At 42.8% G+C, this 25,333-nt stretch overlaps 1 protein-coding gene across 3 annotated transcripts in view; it reads left to right on the top strand.

Moving 5' to 3' along the window:
- Nucleotides 1–25,333, top strand: part of Ahcyl2 (adenosylhomocysteinase like 2) — a 168,938-nt gene that overhangs the window by 97,054 nt on the left and 46,551 nt on the right. For 2 of the 3 annotated variants that reach the window (XM_059257494.1, XM_059257496.1), the window contains exons 2-4: nt 18,467–18,578; nt 24,301–24,444; nt 24,957–25,057. In XM_059257494.1, coding sequence (XP_059113477.1) covers nt 18,467–18,578; nt 24,301–24,444; nt 24,957–25,057 — 357 coding nt within the window. The remainder of the gene's footprint in view (nt 1–18,466; nt 18,579–24,300; nt 24,445–24,956; nt 25,058–25,333) is intronic. The other variant, XM_059257495.1, reaches the window with a different exon arrangement.

Raw genomic sequence — 25,333 nt, forward strand, 5'->3', positions numbered from 1 at the left:
ATGCTAGACAAGCATTCCACTGAGCTATGTCCAGCTCTATTTTTCCCCCTGGTGCTGGAGATTGAACCTGCATCTCTCTTCTTAGACTGTAGACATCTTGAAGGCAGGGACTGTCTCTAGGCTGCTTGCACAAGATAGGCATCAGTGAACATTCATCGTTTGATTAAAGAAATAAATTCACCACACGTAAGAAGAAAAGATAGATTTGGGGCTGAGGATGTAGTTGGTAGAGTACCTGCCTAGAGGCCCTGGGTTTGATTCCCAGCCACTTAAAACTGGGCTTAGTGTTACATCCTATAATCCCAGCACTTGGGAGGCAGAGACAGGAGGATCAGAAGCAGAGAGTCATTAGTTTGAAGCCAGTCTGGGTTACATGAGACAAACAAAACAACAAAAATTCAAAACTGGATTTGGGTTATCGGGAAACAGATTGTACATGATGTTGGCAATAACAGTAAACTTTGCACAGCACTGGCAGCTTCCGGCTACTATTTCTGTCTTACTTCATTTTTCCATTGCTTGTTCTGATACAAGGCCTCATGTAGAACAGGCTACCTTGGGCTTCTTGCTCTCCAGCTTCTGCCTCCTGAGTATGGGATTACTGGTGTGCATCACTATGTCACTATGCCCAGCTCTGCTTGTTTTGTTTTGTTTTCCTTTATCTGCTTGTTTGTTTGTTTGGGGTATGTATGTGTGTTCTCTCTCTCTCTCTCTCTCTCTCTCTCTCTCTCTCTCTCTCTCTCTCCATAACATGTGCAATGGTACTTGTATGGATGTCAGAGGACAACCTTGGGGAGTTGGTCCTCTCCTTCCACTACTTCAATATCCCAGACATTGAACTCAGTTGGTTAGGCTCACAGAAGTGCCTTTACTCATTTGAGCCATCACTCCAGCACCAACTATGCTTTTTACTTTTTAACTTACCCGATGCTCTCAAAATTTCCCTTTAACAGGCACAAGGAGAATAGGTCATTTGTTCAAGGTTACACAGTAAGTGGAGAAATTTGACCAGACAGTCTAGTACTACTCTGCTATATCTAGTTTGGGGACAGTGTAGCTTCCTGGTACTTTTAAGGACTTGGGTTTGGTTCCTAGTAGCCAGATAGTGGTTCACAACCACCTCTAATTCCAGTTCCAGGGGATCTGGTGCCCACTTCTGGCTTCTGCAGGCGCTGGACACATATAGTGTACATGCATGCATGCAAGCAAATACTCATACACATAAAATAATTCTTTAGTTTTTTCAGGGTTTCTCTGTGTAGCTTTGGAGCCTGTCCTGGAACTCGCTTTGTAGCCCAGGCTGGCCTCGAACTCACAGAGATCTGTCTGCCTCTGCCTCCTGGGTGCTGGGATTAAAGACGTGTGCCGCCTCCACCACCACCCAACCCAACAATATAAGAATGGTATTAGCCGGGCGGTGGTGGCGCACGCCTTTAATCCCAGCACTCGGGAGGCAGAGCCAGGCGGATCTCTGTGAGTTCGAGGCCAGCCTGGGCTACCAAGTGAGTTCCAGGAAAGGCTCAAAGCTACACAGAGAAACCCTGTCTCGAAAAACCAAAAAAAAAAAAAAAAAAAAAAAAAAAGAATGGTATTATTATAAATGTTTTAACAAATGGGGAGACAAGGGCTTTAAAAAGTATATAGTCTGCCTCCGGATGATAGCCCAGTAGTGTTGGTGCTAACTTAAAAGCCTTTACCAGTAATGGTGATGTGTCCGTGTTGACTCTTCAGAACATGGAAGGACTGAGTGAGGATGTCGACAGGAGGGAAGGCTCAAATCCTGCTCTTGTGTTAGCACTGGCATTTCAGGCTTGAAGAGGTATGGTAGCATCCTGCTCTGACAAGATGCTTGAGGTAAACCACCTATAAAGGAGGAAGTCATTTAGTGTCCTGATTTCTATGGCCATATGGCCACATTGCTCTGGGCCTGTGGTGAGAGGCCACACTTCCTGGTGAGAGCACTTTTTCTTCTCTCTGGCCATCAGGAAGCAAAGAGAGAGAGGAAGGGGCCAGGATCCCATTATACCTTTCAAAGGCACAGCCCCAATAGCTTAACACCTTCCAATTAGTCCCCACCTCTTAAAGCTTCCACTACTTCCACCAAAATCAGGTAACCAACCCTCAGCACATCCAGACCATAACCAGACAGGGAGATCTGAGACCTAACCATTCTAACCAACTTCATAACTAAGTAGGTTGATCTTTGAACTTAGGTGGATGGGAACTTTAGCCTTTAATAACCAATAGCCATGTGACTAAAGAATTATGACTGTGCCGGGCAGCACCCTTAATCCCAGCACTCGGGAGGCAGAGGCAGGCGGATCTCTGTGAGTTCAAGGCCAGCCTGTCTACAGAGCGAGATCCAGGACAGGCTCCAGAACTATATGAAGAAACCCTGTCTTGAAAAACCAAAATCAATCAATCAATCAATCAATCATGACTTGACTGCTTTCTCTTATGGCCTCAAAGAAACTAAATGAATCAGAAATACAGAATGTTGGACCTGAATGTTTTGATCTTTCATGGTCCACTCTTTGCCTCAGTTTATCCTGAGAATCATCAGGTGATTTGCCAAAGTCTAATAGAGCCTTGGTGATAATCTTAGAGGATTCTTGAATTCATTGCCCTGTGCCTAACGACTCAAGGTTCCAGATTCTTGAAACCTCTAGCACAGAGTGACTTCTCTCCCACCAGTGCTTTGCTGGCTCTGGCCTCTAGAAGCCCTGGCTTGCTGTCTTCTCAGCCCTGAGCACGTGCTCACTGGGACTCGAGGTTATCTGGCACGGCCTTGGAGGTTAGGACCGCACTGTCAAGTCTCCCTGCAGGAGCACAGCAGGCATACAGGACATTTAACCGTTCTTGGAGTTAAAGTGAGCTTCTCCGGAGCGGTTTCATGTAGATGGCTTCTGGAGCTAGTGTAGTCTGTTGACGTTGCTACCACCTCACCTATAGTCGTGTGCATGGACCTGAAATGCAATTATATTGGAATCAAGTTTCTAGTTGGTGCATATACCTGTATCTTATCTCTTACATTGTTCATGTCAGTTAATTCACCCTAAGTTCTCAGATGCAGTAGCTATTGTGTTTTCATTTTAGAGACTGTACAGAAGGGGGCGGTAATGTTGTACCTTTCAAATGAAGTCCATTTTAGTTAAAACCTACATTAAGAAGACAAAAGTTATGAAGTTTAGGCTGCAAAAGTGATATATGTTCTTGGGTTTATTGCTAATCATAGTTTCCTTCAAAGTCATTTGCCTCCATGGTTTAACAGTACCATAAAGGTAGTGATATAATGACTGAGTGAACTGTCATTTTTACCACTCAGTCATTATACAGGGAATATAAACAAGAGTATCTGGTAACTTGCTGGTTATTGAAATGTGTAAATCTAAGGGTTAGGCTCCTCTTCAGCAGTAGCTCAGACTTTTGACCTTGATTTGTTCTTTTTTTTTTTTTTTAAGTTTTTTTCCCCCATTTTACATACCAACCACAGTTTCCCCTTTCTCCCCTCCTCCTGCTCACTCCCCACATTCCCCCACCCCAACTCCAATTCACTCCTCAGAGAAGGTAAGGCCTCCCATGGAGAGTCAACAAAGTCTAGCATTTCATTTATTAAAGGCTTTGTTATGATGTATATCAAAATAGTTTGTAATTGATTCGGATCAAGCAGTGGAGAGTAGATCCTGCAAATTCCTAAAGAGATAATACAATTAAGGATTAAATGCCTTAAAAACCTCACCATGAAATAAGTCAGTAATATTAATCCTTATAGATATAAGATAAATTACCAAATCCTGTAAAATGGACATAAACAATTTGAATATATTGATTTATGCAAGTTGTCCCTAGGATGTTATAAGATACACATACAGCAAACAGAATGTAGAACCTATATAATAATTTCTTAGGCTCCTCCTACAAGCCAGGCACTATAGTCAAGTCAGAGTTGGCTCTGTCCCTAAAAGTCTGCAGTCTAAGGAGGAGTGAGCACATGGATACAGCCATTGTGATGAAGAAGGCTAGGAATGGTGATGTGGCCAAAGAACAATCTTAAGGGAAAGAGAACTTCTTAATTTTAGGCGAGATTTATGAGAACACTATTATTTCAGCTGAATCATGGAGAATTTGAATGAGTGAGGATGAAGGAAGTAAAGCTACAAACTAAACACATTTTGCTTAAGAAAATGTCGTGATCAAAGGCCTGAGGTGGGAAAGGACATGGCATAGTAAAGACATTATTAAAGAGGTGCCAGTAAGGCCTCAGGATATGTGCTCTTTCTAAAGCCCCCATCAGACTGGGAGGTGCTGTTTTACTTCATTTATAGATTGGAAAACTGGTGGCTAGCAGGGATAAATCAGTGGTGGCATCTGGATTCTCACCCAAAGCTATCTGATTACAACACCAGCTCGCTTACTGCTGCCTCCTGTATGGTCTTCACTTCAGGAAACAGCGGGTAATACAGCTCACCTGGGTTAGGCTGCTGGTCAGCCATTGGAATTCTGCCTGCTCTGGCATCTTCCAACAGCTTTTCCTAGGTACTACAAGGCTTTCCTCTGTTCCATACCCAAAAGATTCATTCTTTTAAGCTATGAAACCCAGAAGGGAACAAGACTGTAATTATGATTTTTAGCTTCCAAGAAAATGTCTTCTGCATCAGAAACTAAATTAGTCCTGGGCCTGATGATCTGAGGTCAAAAAGTTGTCCTCTGCCCTCCTCACATCTGCTTTGGCAATGCTCCCTAACATGCACATCCTGCAAACACATAATAATGATGAATATTTTTCCTTTACATGGCATCTCACTATGTGGCCCTGGCTGGCTTGGTACTCACTGTGTATGTATATCAGATTGGCCTTGAACTCACAGAGATCGGCCTGCCTCTGCCTCCTGAGTACTGGGATTATAGGCATGTGCCTTTTCGCCCAGCAATAATCTTTTTTAACAGAGTCTCTAGTGGGTCCAGGTCCATGTTGCTGGGCTTTCTCTGGTAGGGGCTGAACCTAGCTAGGGCCTTGCATATGTTAGACAACTGCCTTACCGTTTAGCAATATTCTCAGCCCTTTGTGGTACTCTTTCTGTTGTTTTCTTGAACTGGCCTCATATTCACTTATGTAGCTGAGGATAACCCTGAACTTGTGATCCTCTTGCCTTCATCTCCTAACACTGGGATTATAAGAATGTACCACCAGGTCTGGCATCTCTATGGTATCTTGCTCTTCCTCCAGGGTCTCACTGTGTAGACCAAGATAGTCTCAAACTCATAGAGATCCGATGCCTTTGTTTCCAAAGTGCTAAGATTGCATGCCTGACCCCTATGGTACTCTTTTTTTAATTGATTAAATTTATTCATTTATTGTACATCTGGACTGAAGTTTCCCCTCCCTCCTCTCCTTTACCCTCCCCACTACGCCCCCATCACTGCCCCTAATCCACTCCTCCTCTGTTTCTGTTCAGAAAGGGGCAGACCTCCCATGAGTATCAACAAAGCATGACATATCAACTTGCCATAGTACTAAGCTTCTCCCTTTGTATTAAGACTGGGCAAGGCAACCATGTATGAGGAATAGGTTCTCAGAAACCAGCAAAACCATTAGGGACAGCCCCTGCTCCTACTGCTAGGAATCCCACAAGTAGGCCAAGCTACAGAACTGTCACACATATGTAGTGGACCTAGGTTGGTCCCATGCAGGCTTCCTGACTGTTGTCCAGGCTCTGTGAGCTCCTGTGAGCCCAGGTTAATTGTTTCTGTGGTTAATTCTTCCCTTGTGATGTCCTTAATGACCCTGGCTCCTACAATCCTTTCTCTCTCTCTTCTGCAGGATTCCCTGAGCTCAGCCCAATGTTTAGCTGTGAGTCTGCATCTGTTTCCATCAGTTAGTGGATGAAGCCTCTCTAATGACAATTGGGCTAGGCACCAATCTATGAGTATAGCAGAATATTAGGCATCATTACATTGATTCCCCACCCCTCACCCCCAATTGTGTTTGGTTCTATCCTAGGTCTCTGGGCCATTCAGCCTCTGGCTCCTGACACTCCAGGCAGTGTCAGGGGTGGTGGGCTCACTCTCATGGGATGGGTCTGAGACTGGACCAGTCATTGGTTGGTCATTCCCCCAATATCTTCATGCCACTCTTATTCCCCCACCCCCTGGCATTTCCCACAGCCAGGACAGACAGACTTTAGGGCAAAGATTATGTGGATGGGCTGGCGTCCCAATCCCTGCAATGGAAGCTATGAATCTACCAGTGCTAGAAGTCTTAGCTGGGGTCATCTTTGTAGATTCCTGGGAGTTTCCCTTGTGCTAGGTTTCTACCTGACCCAAAAATGCTTCCCCTTTCCAGTCCTCTCTCTCAGTACTCTCCTCCTCCATCTATCCCCCAACCTGATCCCTCATGTTCCCATCTCCACCCGTCTCCAGTCCACCCACAAGATCACTTCTATTTCCTCTTTTCCATGAGATTCGTGTGTCCCCTTTGAGCCTTCCTAGCCTTTGACAAAATCCAACACCCCTTCATGATAAAAGTCTTGGAGAGATCAGGGGTACTAGGGGCATACCTAAACATAATAAAGGCAACATACAGCAAGCTGATAGCCAACATCAAATTAAATGGAGACAAACTTAAAATAATTCCACTAAAATCAGGGACAAGACAAGGCTGTCCAGTCTCTCCATATCTATTCAATATAGTACTTGAAGTTTTAGCTAAAGCAATAAGACAACAAAAGGAGATCAAGGGTATACATATTGGAAGAAGTCAAAGTATTGCTATTTGCAGATTTGATAGTATACATAAGTGACCCCAAAAATTCTACTAGAGAACTCGTAAAGCTGATAAACATCTTCAGCGATGTGGCTGGAGACAAGATTTACTCAAAAAAATCAGTAGCCCTCATATACAAACGATAAACAGGCTGAAAAAAAAATCAGGGAAATAATGCCTTCACAATAGCCACAAATAATATAAAATAATCTATGGTACTCTTATTGGATAACATTCTCTAGGAATAAACTAAGCAAATATGTGATTATTTATATATATAAACCATTATATATATATATATATATATATATATATATATAAATTTTAAAGTTATATTTATTTCCAAATTTCAGAAATGTGCAGAGAGGAGACTGCTTATGTGGGGGAACATAATGCAGAAGCAACTGAGGTCCTTGTAATCAGATCAGATGGTTGCACAAGGAGGGATAGTGTTGGTATCCTGTTTCTTCCTATACCAGACCTATGAGGAAAAATCAACATTGGACTTTAGGCACTTTTCTGAGAACCTTGGGTCTCCTGGATGCCCACACTGGGGGTGGGGGTAGGTCCTGACTAGCCTCTGTGAAGTGTTCCAGTCTGCATTGTGCTGTTTCTGTAACCAAGGCCCCTTAGACCTTCCTGTACATCCCCCAGGGAGCCAGCAGAGGGAGCCATGGTCCCAGAACTTTTTTCAGCATTTCTTACAAGTTTTGACTGTAAAAACCATCTTCCCTGGCTTCATCTGAACTTCGATGCAATAAGAATTTAACTTGAGATAGGTGGTGGTGCCAGCCCCCTGGTGGGAGCAGACAGGGAGCTTCTGTAACTGTTGGCACTTGAAAGCCATAAGGAACTCTGATTTCAAGGAAACGCCTGTTTACTGTACTGATTCAAATCAGCAGCTCTCAAGAAAGGGGAGTGCCTCCTTGACCTCATCTTTATTGATCTTGGTATCAGCACTTCCAGTGACGTGTCTGAGGGGCGGGAGAAAATTAACCAGGGCCTTAGACTCAGGGAAGAAAGCCAGCCTGTTGCTGCAGGAAGTCCCCACAGAGGAGGTGGGCTAGAGTGCCCTGCAGGAACTGCCCTGCAGAGCTTTGCATCCGCTTTGATTTTGAGTAACAGGCAGAAGGCTTTGAGGTTGGCTGGTGAGAGATTTGCCAGGCAGTTGGCTCACAATCTTGATTTGAACAGGAAGCCTCTGTGAAAAGAGATACAGCTTCTTTTAACCCCCGACCTTCCAAATCACTAGGCCGTGGTATTCTTTGGTAACCCTGGCCTTTCCAAACCAGCTTTCCCTTCTGCTTCAGGACAAACCTTACCCAAGCCTGCACTATGGAGAAGTGGGCCGGTGATGAGGGCACCTCTGCTTTTCACATGCCCGAGTGGATGGTGAGTTCTCCTGTCCTTTGTCCTTCCTGCTGTAGCTTGATGACAAAGGAGAGCCTCTTCCTGACAGGTGACAAGGACCATCTGTAAGAAGCCACTGTTAAGATCTATGCTGGGGAAACAGTATTACTCTTCTGATTAGCTCCTATGCCCTGAGTCCCTCGTGCTTCTTAATTGCCAGGGAATCTAAAGGCCTATTTAGAGCGGGCAGGCCAGGGCAGTGATTGCCTGGCTGCTCGGGTGGGCGGGGGGCTGACCTACTGTGCTGGTGTACTGCACATATGGATTATTCTTCAATTGTTTTGTATTCTCTTTCAAGTTAATGCTAAATTGTAGGAATAAAATAAGAAAGAATATGGGAAAAGGAGGACACAGACCTAGAACTTGTAAATTATTGTTGTAAATTAGTGTTGCATTCTCCAGTCTCTGAAGAAATTTAAACATTTCTCCCTCACCTGTCTATTTTTTCCCTCTAGTCAGCTCTTCTATGTGTATTGACAAGGCAAGAACTTTACTTCTCTTCACATAGTTCTCCCAGATACCATATTTGCCTGAGAGTTTTAGTAAAAGAATAATTAAGTTGATATTTGTTGATAAGAACTAGCACATAAAATCAAACATTGTGGAGCGTGGTGGCACAGGCCTGTCATCCTAGCATGTGGGGGGTAGCAGCAAGATCAGGAGTTCAAGGCTAGCCTCAGCTACATAGTGAGTTTGAGGCCAACCTGGGCTCTAGCAGATCTGTCTCAAAAAACCAAGAATAGTGACAACAAATTCTAACTTTCTAGATTCAATTTCAGCTGTTGATTTTGAAACCTTTTAAATTGTATTTTACTATTGGAGGGAGTACATGTCACAACCCCCAAGTGGAAGGCAGAGAACAACTTGCAGGAGTCAGCTGTCCCTCCCTGGAAATCAACCAGGTTTGGCAGCAGGTGCCTCTGTCTGATGAGCCATCTGTAGACCCTTAACTGTAGGTTTGAAAAAACTTGTTAGTGTCCTAACTGGTTTCTTAAAACTTTAGTTTGACTTCTTGGACCCTGTCTATATATTTCCTTATTGTAAACTTGTTAGACTTCTACAACATAGTCTCCGTTCTCTTTAGTGTTTATGGAGTTAGAGACTTGAAGAATTAACTATTAAAACAATGGTTAAATATATACCACATCTAACAAAGGCTCAGCAGAGAATTTTGAGTATTGTTTTGATACTATGGCATTTTTATAGAGGCTATTTCTGTTTTTTAAATATTTTAGAGCATTGTGCTCATTTTAAAACTATGTGATGGAAAGAAATTCTATTTATCCATAAAATCATTTCAAATGTAGTGATTTAGATTACTGGAAATGATTCACTTAATTATTCTGGCCAGCTTTTTAATTTTTGTTTTGGTTTTGCTTCTTTGTTTTTGAATCTCCAGCTACTTAGTACTAACAAGCCAGAGTAGGAAACTTGGTTTTGTTACAGGAGGGACCACAGTGAGGTATGACATTTTGGTGTTTCTGTAAAGGAGCACTGCAGAAGAACCCTATTGAACATAACTGCGCCATTCCAGATCAATACAAAGTTCCTCATAACTTTTACTATATAAAGACAGTCCTCATTGTCCCCTGGTGATAGGCCCTCTCAAAAAGAGCTACTCCCGAGTCTGTATCCATTCACCTTTTTTCTGTTTATGTGGACAGGAAAACGACCAAGGGACTTAAGACTGTTGTTTAAGGCGTGTGACCTAGGGCTTCCTCGTGTGTGGAGACCATTTTAAACGTTTTATGTATCTCTCTCACTTAGCCCTTCATTTCAAAGCCCAGGAAAGTCCTTCTTAATCAGTAGAAAAGCAGTGGGGAGCAGTAGGGGACGCTTGTCTTCAGTAATGGCCTTGGCTCGTTGGCTGTCTTTCTTTGTCAAAGACTTTCGAAGCTCTCTTTCGGATACTGCACAAGTCGTTAGCTTCTGACCTGTCTGAAGGTGACCCTGCTGGCTGCTTGGCCAGCACTTAGCCACTGTGCACCTCTAGTGCATTGCCTATCGATGGCCGGGTCTCACCTGCAAATGCAGAAGTGCCCTTTAATCCCCAATAGAAAACTCTGGAGCCAGCTCCCACATGGGGCCAAAACAGCAAGAAAGTTTTGGCAGATGTCTGCCTTACATTTCAGTGTACGCATTAGTGTCATGAACTCACAGGTGCCATGGCCTTGCTACCAGAGAACACAGAGGCCTCTCACAGCCTTTCTGGAGGAACACAGAGCAGAGTTACATCCTCCCACCCCACATCTATTGTTAGTAGTCACCAGCAAAGGGAGATGTCTGTGACCTGTAACTGGTAAACTGTTCAGGCCATACTCTTTGCTTATATCTCTTTGGTCTTTACATGAATTTTGGAGATTGAACTAAAATCAAATCTAGGCAAGAACACTTGCATATGGCTGCAGGAATACAACCCCAAGTCCAATAAATGACAAGGTAGACCTTCTAGGTGACATTCCCATCAGTCACTGGAAACTCCTGCCAAAGCCTATTTTCATGTGAAGGATTTTCTTAGCCTTATTCAGGCAGTTAAACTGCTGGGGAGTTGGAGAACTCATTCTGTAAAGATTTATTAATATATTTTATCTTTCCTGATAAATATTTAGGTTTTCCTGTCAGGTAAAATATCTGTGTTGGATCCATGGAGATAACAGTAACTGTTGTTAAGTTTTCACATTGTAATATTTTCTCCCACTTGGTATTTTTCCATGTGAAATCTGGTTGCTTAACCTTCTTGAACACAGAGCCAGCTCTGTAGACAAATTTCTAAACCGTCTTATTAATAGAAAACACAGAGCCAGATATAGGGGAGAAAATCTGAGAGAGATCAGAGGAATAGGAACAGCCACATGCCAACCTCACCTCACCAACTCCACAGCTTCCAAAAGCGAATTACTTCCTGTATACCTACACCTATATGCCTTGCTGTTCTGCCATCTGATTTGCTCTCTCTGTCCAGCTACACTTCCTCTTCCTGCCCTGCTCTGTCACTTCCTGTCTGTTTGTACAGCCCTCCAGACCTCCATGGTTAACTAGTGTTGGAATTTAAGGCATGTGCCACTACACCTGGCTCTGTTCCCAGTGTGGCCTTGAACTCACAGAGATCCAGACAGATCCCTGCTTCCTGAATGATAGGATTAAAGGCATGTGCTAACATTGCCTGACCTCTATATAGTGGCTGGCTTTTTCCTCTGATCTCCAGGCAAGTTTTATTTTATTGGGAGACACAGTATATTGGGGGACATAATATATCACCACACAGCTTGTTGCAGTATTCTTTGGGGCAAAAGTAATCCCTTTTGTAGGTAAAGAATTTGTTTAGACTGTTCATTTTGCTTGGAAAGAGATGTCTCCAGGAATACTTGAACTCTCTCTACTTGACAATGAAACATAAACCTTTATGCTATCTCTTCTAGGGATTATAGACATCTGTATATTCTAGATTATGAATTTTTGCCTTAAAAGAATAAAAATATCCTTTAGATTTATATATCCTTGTGTAGTCCTCAAAACCCTCTTATATCCTTATTTTGTTGGTGTACATTTTATGTATGTGGTGGTGGTGTGTATGTAGATGCTGAAGGCAAACTTGAGTATTGTTCCTCAGGCACTGTCCACCTATGTTTGAGACAGAGCCTCACTGGCCTGGAAGTCACCAGGTAATCTAGTCTGACTCACCAGTAAGCCCCAAGGATCTGCTTGTCTTTGTCTCTCAAGTGCTGGAATTAAAAACCAAACTGGCTCTCTTTACATGAATTCTGGAGATTGAACTGAGATCAAACTCTGGCAAAAATACTTGCCTGTGACACCAAAGTCTGTAAGTTCACTTCCCAGCATCACTACTTAAATAACAGCAGGGCGGTGGTGGCGCACGCCTTTAATCCCAGCACTCGGGAGGCAGAGGCAGGTGGATCTTTGTAAGTTCGAGAACAGCCTGGTCTACAGAGTGAGATCCAGGAAAGGCGCAAAGCTACACAGAGAAACCCTGTCTCGAAAAAACAAAAAAACAAAACAAAACAAAAACAACAACAAAACCACTTTGCTGTTTGCCAAATGAAGCTAATAACACCTATGTCTTAGATTTTTGTACATGGCCCAGCAGGTTGGCTCAGCAAGTAAAGGCGCTTGCTGCCAAGCTGATGGGTCTGAGTGTCATCCTCAGAGGCCACATACAAGGAGAGGATTGACTCCCCCAAGTTGTCCTCTGACCACCATTCCTACACACAAAATAAATGTAATAAAAAATCTTTTCAAAGACTCTTGCATACACTAATAGAAGTAACATATGGGCATGTGATACACATTAGCACACCACTTCTTCTCTCAGAGAAAACAGTGAACACTATGCAGTATGATCTTCTCTCTAGAAAGAAAGATTATCCTTGGAAAACAAGCTATCATTTTGGCTTTTCTTGCACTCAGCAAGCAGTTTCTCCTCTCCTCTCTTTTTTCCTTTCTCTTCTCTCTCATCAAATAATATCCCCACCCAAATCTGTAGCAGGCATCAAGTGTATCATTCCTCAGGCTCCTTTCAGAAATCACAATAAATAAGACAGTTCTGTTTTTATTTGGCTGACTCTTTATTTGGCATGTAATAAGGTTGCTGTGATTCTGAGAACTCAGTGATAAATTCTCTGTAGCCAGAAGTTTTCCTGTGTCTTGCCTGGTCCCGCAGCTGCTTGGTCCCAAGTAAACACACAGAGGCTCATAATTACAAACTGTATGGCCTATGGCTCAGGCTTCTTGCTAGCTAGCTCTTACAACTTAAATTAACCCACTCCTATTCATCTATGTTTTGCCATGTGGCTTCATGGCATTACCTTTTCTCTCACATCTTGCTTCTGCTGGTGGTGGCTCACAGTGTCTGCTCTGACTCCGCCTTCCTTCTGCCTGTATCTTTGCTTGGATTCCCCACCTGGCTCTGTTCTGCCTTGCCACAGGCCATAGCAGCTTCTTTATTAAGCAATGGTAGCAACACATATTCACAGTATACAGAAAGACCATCCCATAACAATTCTCCCTTGTGATCACACCTTCCGGGAAACACATTTTTTAAAAATTTTGTGTGTGTCTGCATGTGTGTGTGCATGTGAAAACTCACTGTATGTGCATATGCGTGCCACTCTGTGCACAGCAGAAGTTAGAGGATGATGTTGGGTGTCTTTTATTGCTGTTTGCCTTATTGACTTAAGACAGGTTCTCTCCCTGACCCAGAAGCTTGGAAGCTTGCCATTTCCACTAGGCTGGCTGGCCTGTGACCTCCTAGGACCTGACATCTCCACACCAAGGTGCTAGGGTAATGAGTGCACACAGCCATCTCCAACAATTTCCATTGGTGCTAAGGATTCCAGCTCAGGTCCCCATGCCTGCAAAACAAGGGCTCCTAACCCTCTGAGCCATCTCCCTAGCCTCAAAATATGCTTTTGTTTTTAATAAGAAAAAGTGAATGGGTTGCTCAATACTAAATAAGCATCAGTCTTGAGATAAAACTAGGTACTGAACGTAAAAAATCTGTATAGAGGCCTGGCAGTGGTGGCGCACGCCTTTAATCCCAGCACTCGGGAGGCAGAGCCAGGCAGATCTCTGTGAGTTCGAGGACAGCCTGGGCTACAGAGCGAGATCCAGGACAGGCACCAAAGCTACACAAAGAAACCCTGTCTTGAAAAAAAAAAATCTGTATAGAGAACATGCAAACTTGGGCAGGGTGGTGCCTTTGGAAGGTTGAGGTAGGAAGATCCTCAAGTTTCAGGGCCAATATGAGCTGCATTGTGAGACTCTTTGTCTAAATAACTAAATACACAATTAAGTATTAAGGAGCTGGGCGGTGGTGGCGCACGCCTTTAATCCCAGCACTCGGGAGGCAGAGCCAGGCGGATCTCTGTGAGTTCGAGGCCAGCCTGGGCTACCAAGTGAGTTCCAGGAAAGACGCAAAGCAACACAGAGAAACCCTGTCTCGAAAAACAAAAACAAAACCAAAAAAAAAAAAAAAGTATTAAGGAAAGAAGGAAAGAATCGAGATTAAAAATAAATAAATAAAATGATAAATTTGATTTCAGCTCTTCACTAGAGCTGAATCTAGTGTCCCCTGCCTGGCTAACTCAAGGGCAGTGTATATATAGAATGGGGCTGCCTGACCACTTATACTGTTATTTCTTCTCTTTGTAAATTCCCTCATTGTTTCAGTGGCTCTGTAGTTAATTTTTTTCTAATGAGATGAGGCTAACTAAAATCATCTGACATAGAAAAGTAGGAGGTAAAGTTAAAAGGAAACCTAATTAGCAAGTTAATTATAGCAGGAAAAAGTGCACGGGTTATATAAATAAGCCGTTGATGTATGCATGTATGTTGGGCCTTGTTTAGGGGCTTGTTAAGGTTTAGAGGTCAGAGGAGCTGTGTAATGATGTGTTGGGAAAAATAATAATAAAGCCAAACATCCAGACTTAGGAATGGCTGATGAACCGCTAAGAGAACTCCTTATTAAATCCTGCTGTAAGGCTGAAAGGGTGGTTGGAGCTGCTTCAGAGATAGCCACCCCCCTCAAAAGAGGAAAAAAAAAATAGTAGTGAGCTGGAACCAGAGCCAACAGAATTGCTGAGGAGGAAAGTTTAAAAGCCTGACCACAAGGGGCCTTGGACCAAAGAGGTGGCCTTCTGCCGGTAATGTCACAGTCTACTGGCTCGCAGGGTCAGTATGCTGAGCAGCAAGAAGAAATACATTGTCAATAGCAACTCTGGGATTAAAGCCCAGGTGAGGCTAAGCTCCTGTTTGCCAGTCTTGCTGCTGCTGCTACGGCCATTACTGTCCAAGGCAAGCTGCTTGTACTCTCCTTCCCCTCCTGCCCGGCCTTCATCCTTCCCTTGGGAGTGTGGTGAGCTACCCATTCCTTCCGGCTTCTCTCCTCCCTTTCCTTGATGTTAGGCAGTGCTGAGGTGGGAGAGGAGGGATGCTTGCTGGGACTCTGGCTTTGGACAAGGTAGGAAAGTTAGGTAAATGTTGGTAGATGCTGCCAAGATGCCTTAACTGGCCGGGCAGATCATTGTTTTACAGAGTGGGATGGTACTGGTGAAGGTACCAGAGACGCCTTTAACTCATATTTCGGTTATCAGTGAAAAGTAAACCCTTATTTATTGGGAAATTGTTTAACTTACTGTATTAAGTAGTTTCTCACAAATATTCTTGTATATTAAAAACACGGGAGGGGGGCCTTGAATTTAGTGAGAATTAGCAAGACCTGTTTTCTATGTACAGCCTATTTCCTTAGGGATTACCACAGCTGAAAGACTATAGGACAAGACGCTCCTGACATACTTGAAGTGACATTGCAGCCGGTGTCTGTGTGACTTCATGTTACTGGACTAAGTAGGGGTAACTCAGAGGAAGTGACTGTTCCCCTCTAGTGGTAGATATGTACACATGCGTGTCTGTGTGCACACACGTGGCTGTTATGTCCGTGTGTGTGGTTGGCACAGGAGGGAGGGAGGCGGTGTTCCATATCTGAGGTGAGATCTATCTTTTAGGCTTTTTTGTTTTTTAAAGGGGGGCACTGCATTATTGTGGCCTTTGGAAAGACTTTCATTCCTTTTCCTTGACGGGCCTCTGAAAAAGAGGTTGATGAACTGAAGGTCAGCATTTGAACCCGACTTCTATGGCTTCTTCACCTTTCCCTTGCCAGCTTTTTCAACCCTTAAAATTACCTTATGCAGACTTAATGCTAACTATGCTCACTAATATTCCCTCAAATACAGACAGTGAAGATAGAATAAGCTCCTCCAGGCTCCTTGATTCAGCATATGATTGGGTGCATAGGATATGGCAAGTATCTGATTATGCCTGAGAATATAAGGGTGAATAAAAAGCAGCCCATATGCAGCCTATAATTCACAGGCTTACAGAATACAGAAAGGAAGACAGTGTGTTGAATGCTGTGTTAGAAGTCCGTAAAGATTCATGGACCTCCCGTTGGAGTGCATAGAAAGGACACTTTATCCTTTTTGGAATAAATTGGTACTTTACCAAAATAATCAAACTTGTCATTTTCATTTTGCAATGAGCTCCTAACCCAATGAATAGCCCTGTTACAATGAAAACAATTTGCAAACTCTGAAGCGTGGCTTCAGGCTTTACTTATTTATTTTTTGTTACAGCTGTGGAAATGCCATCCCTTCCCTCAGAGGCAGCGAGTGCTGAGCTTTCATTTTGGCATTAGTCCCCTTGTCTCAGTGCTCAGTGACTCAGGAGTTGCCTCTAAGTGCAGGAGGTGCAGCCACCGATTTCCTTCCAGTTTCTGCCCTGGAGCATCCATTTGTTTATCACAAAAGTTAGAATCCGTTGTCAGGTCTTGGATTCTTTTCTGTAAATTTTTCTCTGTGCCACCTTGGATCCAGAAGAATCACATAAGCAACTGTGTAAATAAATGTTCAGTTAGGAAAACCTTATTAATAAAGTAAGTGATAGGAACTTTGATTAGTAAAGCACCAGCAGCAACCATCAACTGTAGATAAAATTAATAAGAAAGTCACTATCAGATGTTTTTCAAATATAACCTACAGAGTGTGATTTGAGTATATAATCAGTCCAATCATCTACTCCTTCCACATCTGTAGTCACTGTTAATAATCAAGCGTATGGCTTTTAAAGTATTTTATGATACTAAGTATTAAAAATTAGTTCATTTACTGGTATCTAAAAAGCTAACATATCTTAGAAAATCTTTAGCAAATTAAAATGGTTACCTGCTGTGGGGGAGGAGTTAGTGGGTTGATCAAATCTCTGCTGTGTTTCACTGTCTCATTTAACCCTCTCCAAACCAGGGATGGAGCACTTTCATTTCTGTTGTATTTATGGGAAAATGACGTTCGCAAAATCATCTTGACCAACATCACAAAGCTTATGAATGGCATGGCCAGGATTTCAATGAAAATGTAGGATGTTCTGTCTGAATGAAAACCCTTTTCTAAAATTAGCATACCACACTAAGAAGCTTCAAGGAAGCTTTCAAGGAAAGACCGTCTTGTCTTTTTGTACCTTGCTGATTTCTCATCTAGATATGTGGATGTACAGAGAATTTCAAAGGTTTCTTTTTCCAGCTTTGCATTTTCAGTGAAACAATAGAAAGTGTTTCTGAATATGACTTACTTTCCTAAAAATTTAATTTAATCATAATACTGCTTCTCTCTGTGTCACAGTTATAATGTACAAAGTATATAGTCATTAAATGAAAGACTTAAATTTGATAGAAATTGGTGAAGAATGAAAAATTACTCTTCTTTCCAAAAAAGTCCTTTTTTGTTTGTTTGTTTTATTACTTTTGGAGACAAAGGTTTTCACTGGGAATCCCAGGCTAACTTTTAACTCCTTCTGCCTTGGTCTCCTGAGTGCTGGGATTACAGGGGTATACTACCATACTCAGCTCCAAAGAAGTCTTCTCCCATTTCCCCTACCCCCACCCCCTCTGCCCTTCTCAGTACTAGGGATCCATTCCAGAGCCTTTTGCATGCTAAGGAAGCACTCAACTTCAGCTATACTCCTGTTTTGAGAGGAAGGAGGGGCCAGGGTCTGGGTCAGACTCCTATGTAGTTGAACATGACTTTGAACTTTTGATTCTCCTGCCTCCACCTCCTGAGTGCTGGAATTACAGGGGTGTGCCACCATTCCCAGTTTAGGCAGTGCTAGAGACTATACCAAGGTCTTGGTGCATTCAAGGAAAGCATGCTACCAACTGAACCACATCCTCAGCCTCCAAAGAGTCTTTGTATTCCAAATATGGGTTTGTTTAAGCAAATAAACTGCATTCTATAATAATAACATAAGCTGTGAATGAATTGCTTCCTCAAAATAGAGGTGAGTTTTCTTCCTATATAAAGTGGTGGTTTGAATGAGAATGGCCTCCAAAGGCTCATATGTTTGAATGCTTGGTCATCAGGGAGTGGCACTATTTGAGGTGTGACCTTGTTGGAGGAAGTATGTCATTGTGGGTAGGCTTTCAGGTTTCAAAATCCCATGCTAGGCCCATTTTCTTCTTCCTCTCTGCCTATAGGTCAGGATGTAGCCCTTAGCTAGCTACTACTCCAGTGTAGCCTGCATGCTGCCATGCTCCCACCATGATGATAATGGACGAAAGCTCCAAAACTGAAAGCCAGCCCCCAATTGAATGCTTTCTCTTTTAAGAGTTGCCTTGGTCATAGTGTCTCCGCACAGCAGTAGAACATGACTAAGATGTATAACTAAAGTTCTTTTCCTTTCTATAACAAGGGTTCTTTTTTTCTTTTCTTTTCTTTTTTTTTTTTTTAGCAGATCCAGTTTGCTGACCAGAAGCAGGAATTCAACAAGCGTCCTACCAAAATTGGGCGTCGATCTCTGTCTCGTTCCATCTCTCAGTCATCTACTGACAGCTACAGCTCAGGTGAGTGCTAAGCTGCCTTAACACCTTGTCAAGGTTAATTGGTATCTGCAACAGACCTTCCATCTATCTAAGGCCAATCATTCTTGATAATTAGCCTTCAAAAAATACTGTGAATTAAAACTGAAACCAAAATTCTAGATGGAATCTCTGGATTTCTTGGGAATTGCAAGTTTTATTAAAGTCTCAGTTTCTGACAGAGCCAGAATGTGAAATGAATTGTCAAGTAGTCTATAACATTTTAAGGTGTGTGTTTGGCATGGTCTAAAGATCAGTAATAAGTAATGATATAAAATTTTAACTCCAGCTCAATCTCTTCCCTGCACAACCAGAACCATACATCTGTGTTCCTGAAAGGAAACCAATGCCTACCTTCCCACACAAGCACCTTATGTAGAGAGAATACTTTAAAAATACTGTGTACCTAGAAGAATGTGGGTGATACTTTGCTTTCCAAGTAAGCTTGGATTGCTTGTATATAGCCTATTGATGAATGATATTAACTGGTCTTGTCCTGATAAATTTGGACCTTGTAAATTGAACTATATGAAATGCCATCTGTACTGGCTAATTTTATGTCAACTGGACAGGCTAGAAGCATCAGAGGAGGGAACCCTAATTGAGAAAATGCCTGCATAAGATCAGGCTGTAGGCAACCCCGTAGGCTATTTTCTTGTGTTTTGTTTGTTTGTTTGTTTTGTTTGGTTGGTTTTTTGCGACAGGGTTTCCCTGTGTAGCTTTGCGCCTTTCCTGGATCTCGCTCTGTAGACCAGGCTGTCCTCTAGCTCACAAAGATCCACCTGCCTCTGCCTCCCAAGTGCTGGGATTAAAGGCATGCGCCACCACCGCCCGGCTGCCATTTTCTTAATTAGTGATGGGGGAGGGCCCTGCCCATTGTGGGTTGTGCATAAGAAAGCGGGCTGAACAAGCCATAAGGAGCAAGCTAGAAAGTAGGCAGCAAGCACCCTTTTATGGCCTGTGCATCAGCGCCTGGCTCCAGGATCCTGCCCTGTTTGAGTTCCTGCCCTAACTTCCTTTGATGGTGAACAGCAATGTGGACCAGTAAGCCAAATAAACCTTTTCCTCTCCAACTTACTTTTGATCATGGTGTTTCAACACAGCAATAGTAACTCTAAGACACCATCTTTATGTTTTAAAATGATCATGTGTTTGTTTTATGCCCCTATACATGCATGCACAAATACAGATATGCATTCCATGTGCATGAGAGCCTTGCCTGTCTCTGTCACAGGTGTGTCTGTATCACAGGTGTCTCTCTAACACATCAAACAGTATTTGGATCATAGTAGATGCTAACATTTGCTGGGAGGATGACAGTAAACTGAGGAAAGATGATCTAGAGATGGCCTTCGCCACCCGACCTGCATTTACCCTAATCTCAGCCCACAATGAGAATGGCAGGTTCATACTGGGGAAACTGATGGTTTTATAAGTCAAAAGTTGTCAACCTAATATATCTATTGAAGGATATTAATTCAGGAGCAGGGACTCAAAACCCTGGTTTTGGAGACAAAAGTAGAGATGTGATCTGGTGAATTCTGGAATTGTGTGAGTGTGGCATCCCTGGCAAATGTCCATCTGGCTTCATAGAGCGAGTATTTAAATGACTGGGTCACCTAGCTTATCTAGTCATTTATTTCCCAATAAGCTTAAGCCCTTACATAATCTCTAGTACTTAAATATTTTACTTAGAAATAAAATTTGCCATTTTTATTCCCTATCTTTTTATGATATTATACTAACTCAGATATGCTCATCTGGATACATTCTAGATGGTTTTCAGAAATGTTGTCTATGCATATAGTAGTCATGGTATTTTCTGACCTAATCTCTAGGAAGTATTATTTCCATAAACTCAGTACTTTTAATTTTATTTAGTTATTTATAATTTTTTTTCAAGACAGTCTCTCCACATGCCCTAGCTGTCTCAGAACTTATTATAGATAAGGCTGGCCTTGAACTCACAGAAATCTGCCAGTCTCTGCCTACTGGCAGCACTTTTTAAATATTAAGACCATTCTCAGTGATACGTTTATGAAAATGTTATCTTTATGAGTGAATTGGTTACAGATGAGAAAGAATGAAGTGCTGCACTATAATTGGCACTTAGAAATTTTGAGAGATTTTAAGATTTTTTTTCCAAATAGTAAAATTTTGTTTGTTTGTGTTGGCTGCTAACATAACTTCTCACATATTTCTCAAGTCATTTATCTGTACAGTCCATCCAAACACAGGTCCCTACTGTTATTTCTATTAACAAATAAATAGATGGGGCCCAAGAGGAACTGCCTGACTTTAATTAATTTAATAAGCCCAATTCAGTCAGCGTTCTAGGCGCTTGCCTCCTAACAAGTTCCCACAGCCTCACAGGTGCTGGGAGATAATGATAAGTCAGGCGTGGGCCACAGAACGGGTGTGTGTACGTGCAGTGGGATCAATTGTGGATTCATTGAGTTATGCTTTGGTTCTTGAAAATGAAAGGAGACCACCCCATAGTAAAATCATGTTGTATTCTTTAGGGAATGGTCTTTTCTGCCTAAAAACCGAAACATTGTGGATATTATCTCATTTCCTTGTAAGATTTCTTATCAGTGGTAGGTAAGGGAAAGAGGGAGTCTATGGAGAGGGGGGATCTATTATATTCCCCACTTTATGCTGGGATAATAGAAACCCGGGAATGAAGCTGGAGCTGAGGACCCAGCCTCCGCTAGGTCACCGATGGGCTCCTTTTCGGAAGGCAACCGTGCTCACCACTGTGCCGTCAGCGCTGCGCCACTCGCTCCTTGTTAGTAACTGAGCTTCAGAGTGTGCTGATGCTTACAAATATTTGTGGAAACTCTTCAAAATATAGTAGCAAGTAAATTCAAGGCCAGCCTGAGTTATACAGAGAGTTCCAGGCCAATCTGGCTTACATAGCATGCATTATCAAAACATAAAAGTGGCAAAAAATGAGTCTGTTCAATACTAAGTACATGCATGCCACATTAGCTGAATAAAATTTCCACCATGTTAGCAGAGCCCTTCTCTTGACCTGGGTGTGTCACTGTTGCAGCCACATGTTAGTGCGGTGTAGGACAGTTGCTACCTTTTGTACGTACCAACCATAGCTCTGTAGAAAAGGCTTTGGAGAAAACCCTTTGGCTCAGGAAAAAAAAGGTATTAGCTGACTATTGTTAAGAAGGTAAAGCCGGACATGGTGGTACATGTACTACGAGCACTTAAGGACACACAGGTGAGCTTGAGGCTGGTCTCTTCTGCATAGCAAGTTCTAAGATAGCTATGTTTGAAAAGAAAGTAAAATACCAGTTTTCTCAGCTATAGCAGAAGGAAATAGTAGGACTGGTTTGTTCTTTGAATTGGAAACAAAAGACCAACAGCAAAAACTGGAGCCAAGATGTTGTGGCACTCACTTTTAATCCTACCTCTTGAGAGACAGAGGCAGGAGAATCTCTGTGAATTTAAAGCCAGCCATTGTTGGTCTACATAGCTAGTTCCAGGATAGCCACAGCATGTATGTAACAGAGACCCTGTCTCTGAAACAAACAAACAAACAAAAAAACAGTTTAAATTGGGGTGCTTCTCTTAAAGGAATACTGTCTTGTTTGTTTTAGTTTACTTTCCTCCCCCTCATTCATCCTTAGAAGCTGAAAAGGCTTAGGAAGAGAGAACTAGTCTGGGTAGAGTAAGGACTCCAGTCTCAACCTTTCTAGTCACTGCCTGCCAGCCACATGCCTTCCAAGTGCTGGGATTAAAGGTGTTCACCATCGTGCCTGGCCTTATTAGTTTCTTTCCTATTTTTCAGACTTTGAGACATAGTTCCATCTGTAGCCCAAGCTGGCCTTGAACTTCTGATCTTCCAACCTCTGTCTCCTGAGTGCAGCCTGGTCTTGTCAATTACTGTTTGCCTCTAAAGACATAAAAAGCATCATGATTCTGAAAAAAGGATTTGAAACTTCAAAATATTCTAAAAGTAAACTCCTTTTTCAAATTCAATTTCCTTGTAAATTTGGATCAGGATTGGGGAAGCTGTTATCATTTTCTCTCAGGTGGGAGAAGCATGGTCCGGCAAGCCTGTAGTTCCTAAACTATATCAGAGTACAGACTGATGAAACAGACGATGCCCAGAAAGCTGTTTCTAGCTCTGTTGCCAAAAGTACTTTGAGCTCTCTTACCCTAGGAGAGGAACCAAAAGGTTTTGCGCAGATTAGTTCCTTGTAAGAACAAAAGTCCCTTTGGGGCTTTACTAATTCCTTCACCTCCCCTGGTGCGCATGTTCATTCCTTTGCCCTCATTTTAGGACTTTGCTCTAAGGCAGTTTTCCAGGGAAAGAGAGATCCTCTAGCCCCTGCTGACCCCACAGTATGCAGCACTGTGCCTGATTAACTGGGCAAGGTCGGACTTGCCTTTTACGGTCCAACCTCCAATCCCCACCCAGATAGACCCTCTGCTAAGAAATCCCAGAAATGCTCTAATGCTAGACCTAAGTAGATCAGAGCACCAGGCTCACAGCAGTTCTGAGCTTTTGCAGCTCTCTCCCCCTAGAACTGATGGCAGTGCTAACTGCACTGAGAATGTAAATGCTCTATGGATCATGTTTTATGTCCTCCATCCTCCCCCAAACTGCAAGGATTAGGAAGCCTATCCTCTGTTACAAAAACCAAGAAAGAAATGCTTCAGACCATCTAGCGAATGATTAGCAAATATGAAGACTAAAAAGATCTCCACTAAGGCTGTGAATTCAGTAGCAGTAACTGCCTGTTGGCCACAATCAAGTGTGGCCTTTTACCTTATAGTGCGTGGTTCTCAACCTATGGATTGTGACTCTTTTGGGGGTCTCCTAAGACCTTCGGAAAACCCAGATATTGACATTACAATTCTCAACAGTAGCAAAATTACAGTTACAAAGTAGCAACGAAATAATTTTATGGTTGGGGGGTCAGCACACCATGAGGAGCTGGAACTGGCGTTAGGAAGGTTGAGACCACTGCTGTAGTGTGTATTGCTGGTGGATTAGTCTGCAGAGCATTCAGTGTACTGAAAGAGGCTATTTCTTTGCTGCTTTGGGAATCTGAAACACCAAGGACTCCTTCTTACGGAGGCTAGTCAAGGAGGCTAACACACTGAATTGGCAGGGTCTGATTGGGTCTGCAAGAATAGTTCTGCCTCATCAGAGCCAGTCCTGAGAAACACAGCTCTGTTATGTCAGACGAACTCCTTCTGTGTAGTTCTTAATTACTTTCCCATGAGTTCCTTGTTTTTTAGGTCTTGTCGGTGCAGTTATTGTACTACAAAGCAAATTACTTCAGGCATCTAAACAGCAGGCAGAGGGGTGGTTATGAGGCTAGAAACCCATGGGTTAATGACTGGCTTGCTTAGGAACTTTAACCTGTGCCTTTCGTGGGGCAACTTCCCTCTCTTTGCATATTCAAGTATTATACCTCTCTGTGTTCAAAAGGAAAAGCTAGCACTAGATTCCAAATGAGTGCTACCCAGAGACAATGCCTTTCGCGGCTCTCTCAGTTTGCCCTCTCAGAACTGTGGAGAGCACCTTGCACAGGCGATGAATGGTACAACTCCGTGTTTCATTAAGGAGCTTCCTAGAGGTGTTAATTTGTGTGGCGCTAATGACTAGTGGAGCCCCAGTGGTTTGGAATTTTGGAGGAAGCTAATCTTTTCCCTGATGGGTTTTTTATTTGTGTTCCAGCTGCTTCATATACAGATAGCTCTGATGATGAGACATCCCCTCGGGACAAGCAGCAAAAGAACTCTAAGGGAAGTAGTGACTTCTGTGTCAAGAACATCAAACAGGCAGAGTTTGGACGCAGAGAAATTGAAATTGCTGAACAAGGTAAAGAAGTAAATGCATTTCTACCTGCCTGTGTCATTTTGTTGTGTTAATACTTCCTGGATCAGCAGGCTTGTCAAATTTCAGTGTAACACTAAACCATATTTTGTGTTTATTAATTTATCTGAGACAAGGCCTCAACTCTGCAGCCTAGGCTGACCTTGAAGTTGAGGCAGTTCCCTGCCTTCAACCTCCCACGTGCTGGGATTTATAGGTATGAGTCGGTATGCCCACCTCCTGAAGAACATTTAAAAGAATCTGAGCTGAGGAAACACTGTGGGGAGGGAGGGAACTCTGGTAGTTCTAGAAGAAACCCCTGGATAAGAAGAATTGGCAGTTAGAGACTAAAACTGGGGAACATTTGTCTCTGAAAGCCTCTCAGAGAACATTCAGGAACCTCATCTAACAAAAGCTGACCAAAGGGATGATCTTAACTTAAATGAACAATTTTTCTGTTTGTTTTTTCTTATCTCTCATTCGCTGTGTCATAATCTGTTTGTATCCGGCCTTTTCAGAGATGCCTGCCCTGATGGCCTTACGGAAGCGAGCCCAAGGAGAAAAGCCTTTGGCTGGAGCCAAAATTGTGGGATGTACGCACATCACTGCTCAGACCGCTGTGAGTTCTTCTCCTCCTAATAACAGTTCATAGTCATACCAGCCACTGAGTGCTTGCAACCTGCCAGCACCAGGCTGACCGTGTCATTTCATTAGTCCACATGATGCTGTGGAAGCAGGTATTCCTTCTTCCATTTTATAAACAAGGCAGCTGAGGCCTGGTGTGCTTGAGTAGTTTGCCCAGGGTTGTACGGCTTCGGAGCCCAAGCTGCAGCTTGACCGTGAGGATGCCAGGTGAGCGAGTGAACGCTTCCACCACTGTGCTGCACATCTTCCA

Source organism: Peromyscus eremicus, chromosome 3, assembly GCF_949786415.1.
Source record: "Peromyscus eremicus chromosome 3, PerEre_H2_v1, whole genome shotgun sequence".
NCBI classification, from domain to species: domain Eukaryota; kingdom Metazoa; phylum Chordata; class Mammalia; order Rodentia; family Cricetidae; genus Peromyscus; species Peromyscus eremicus.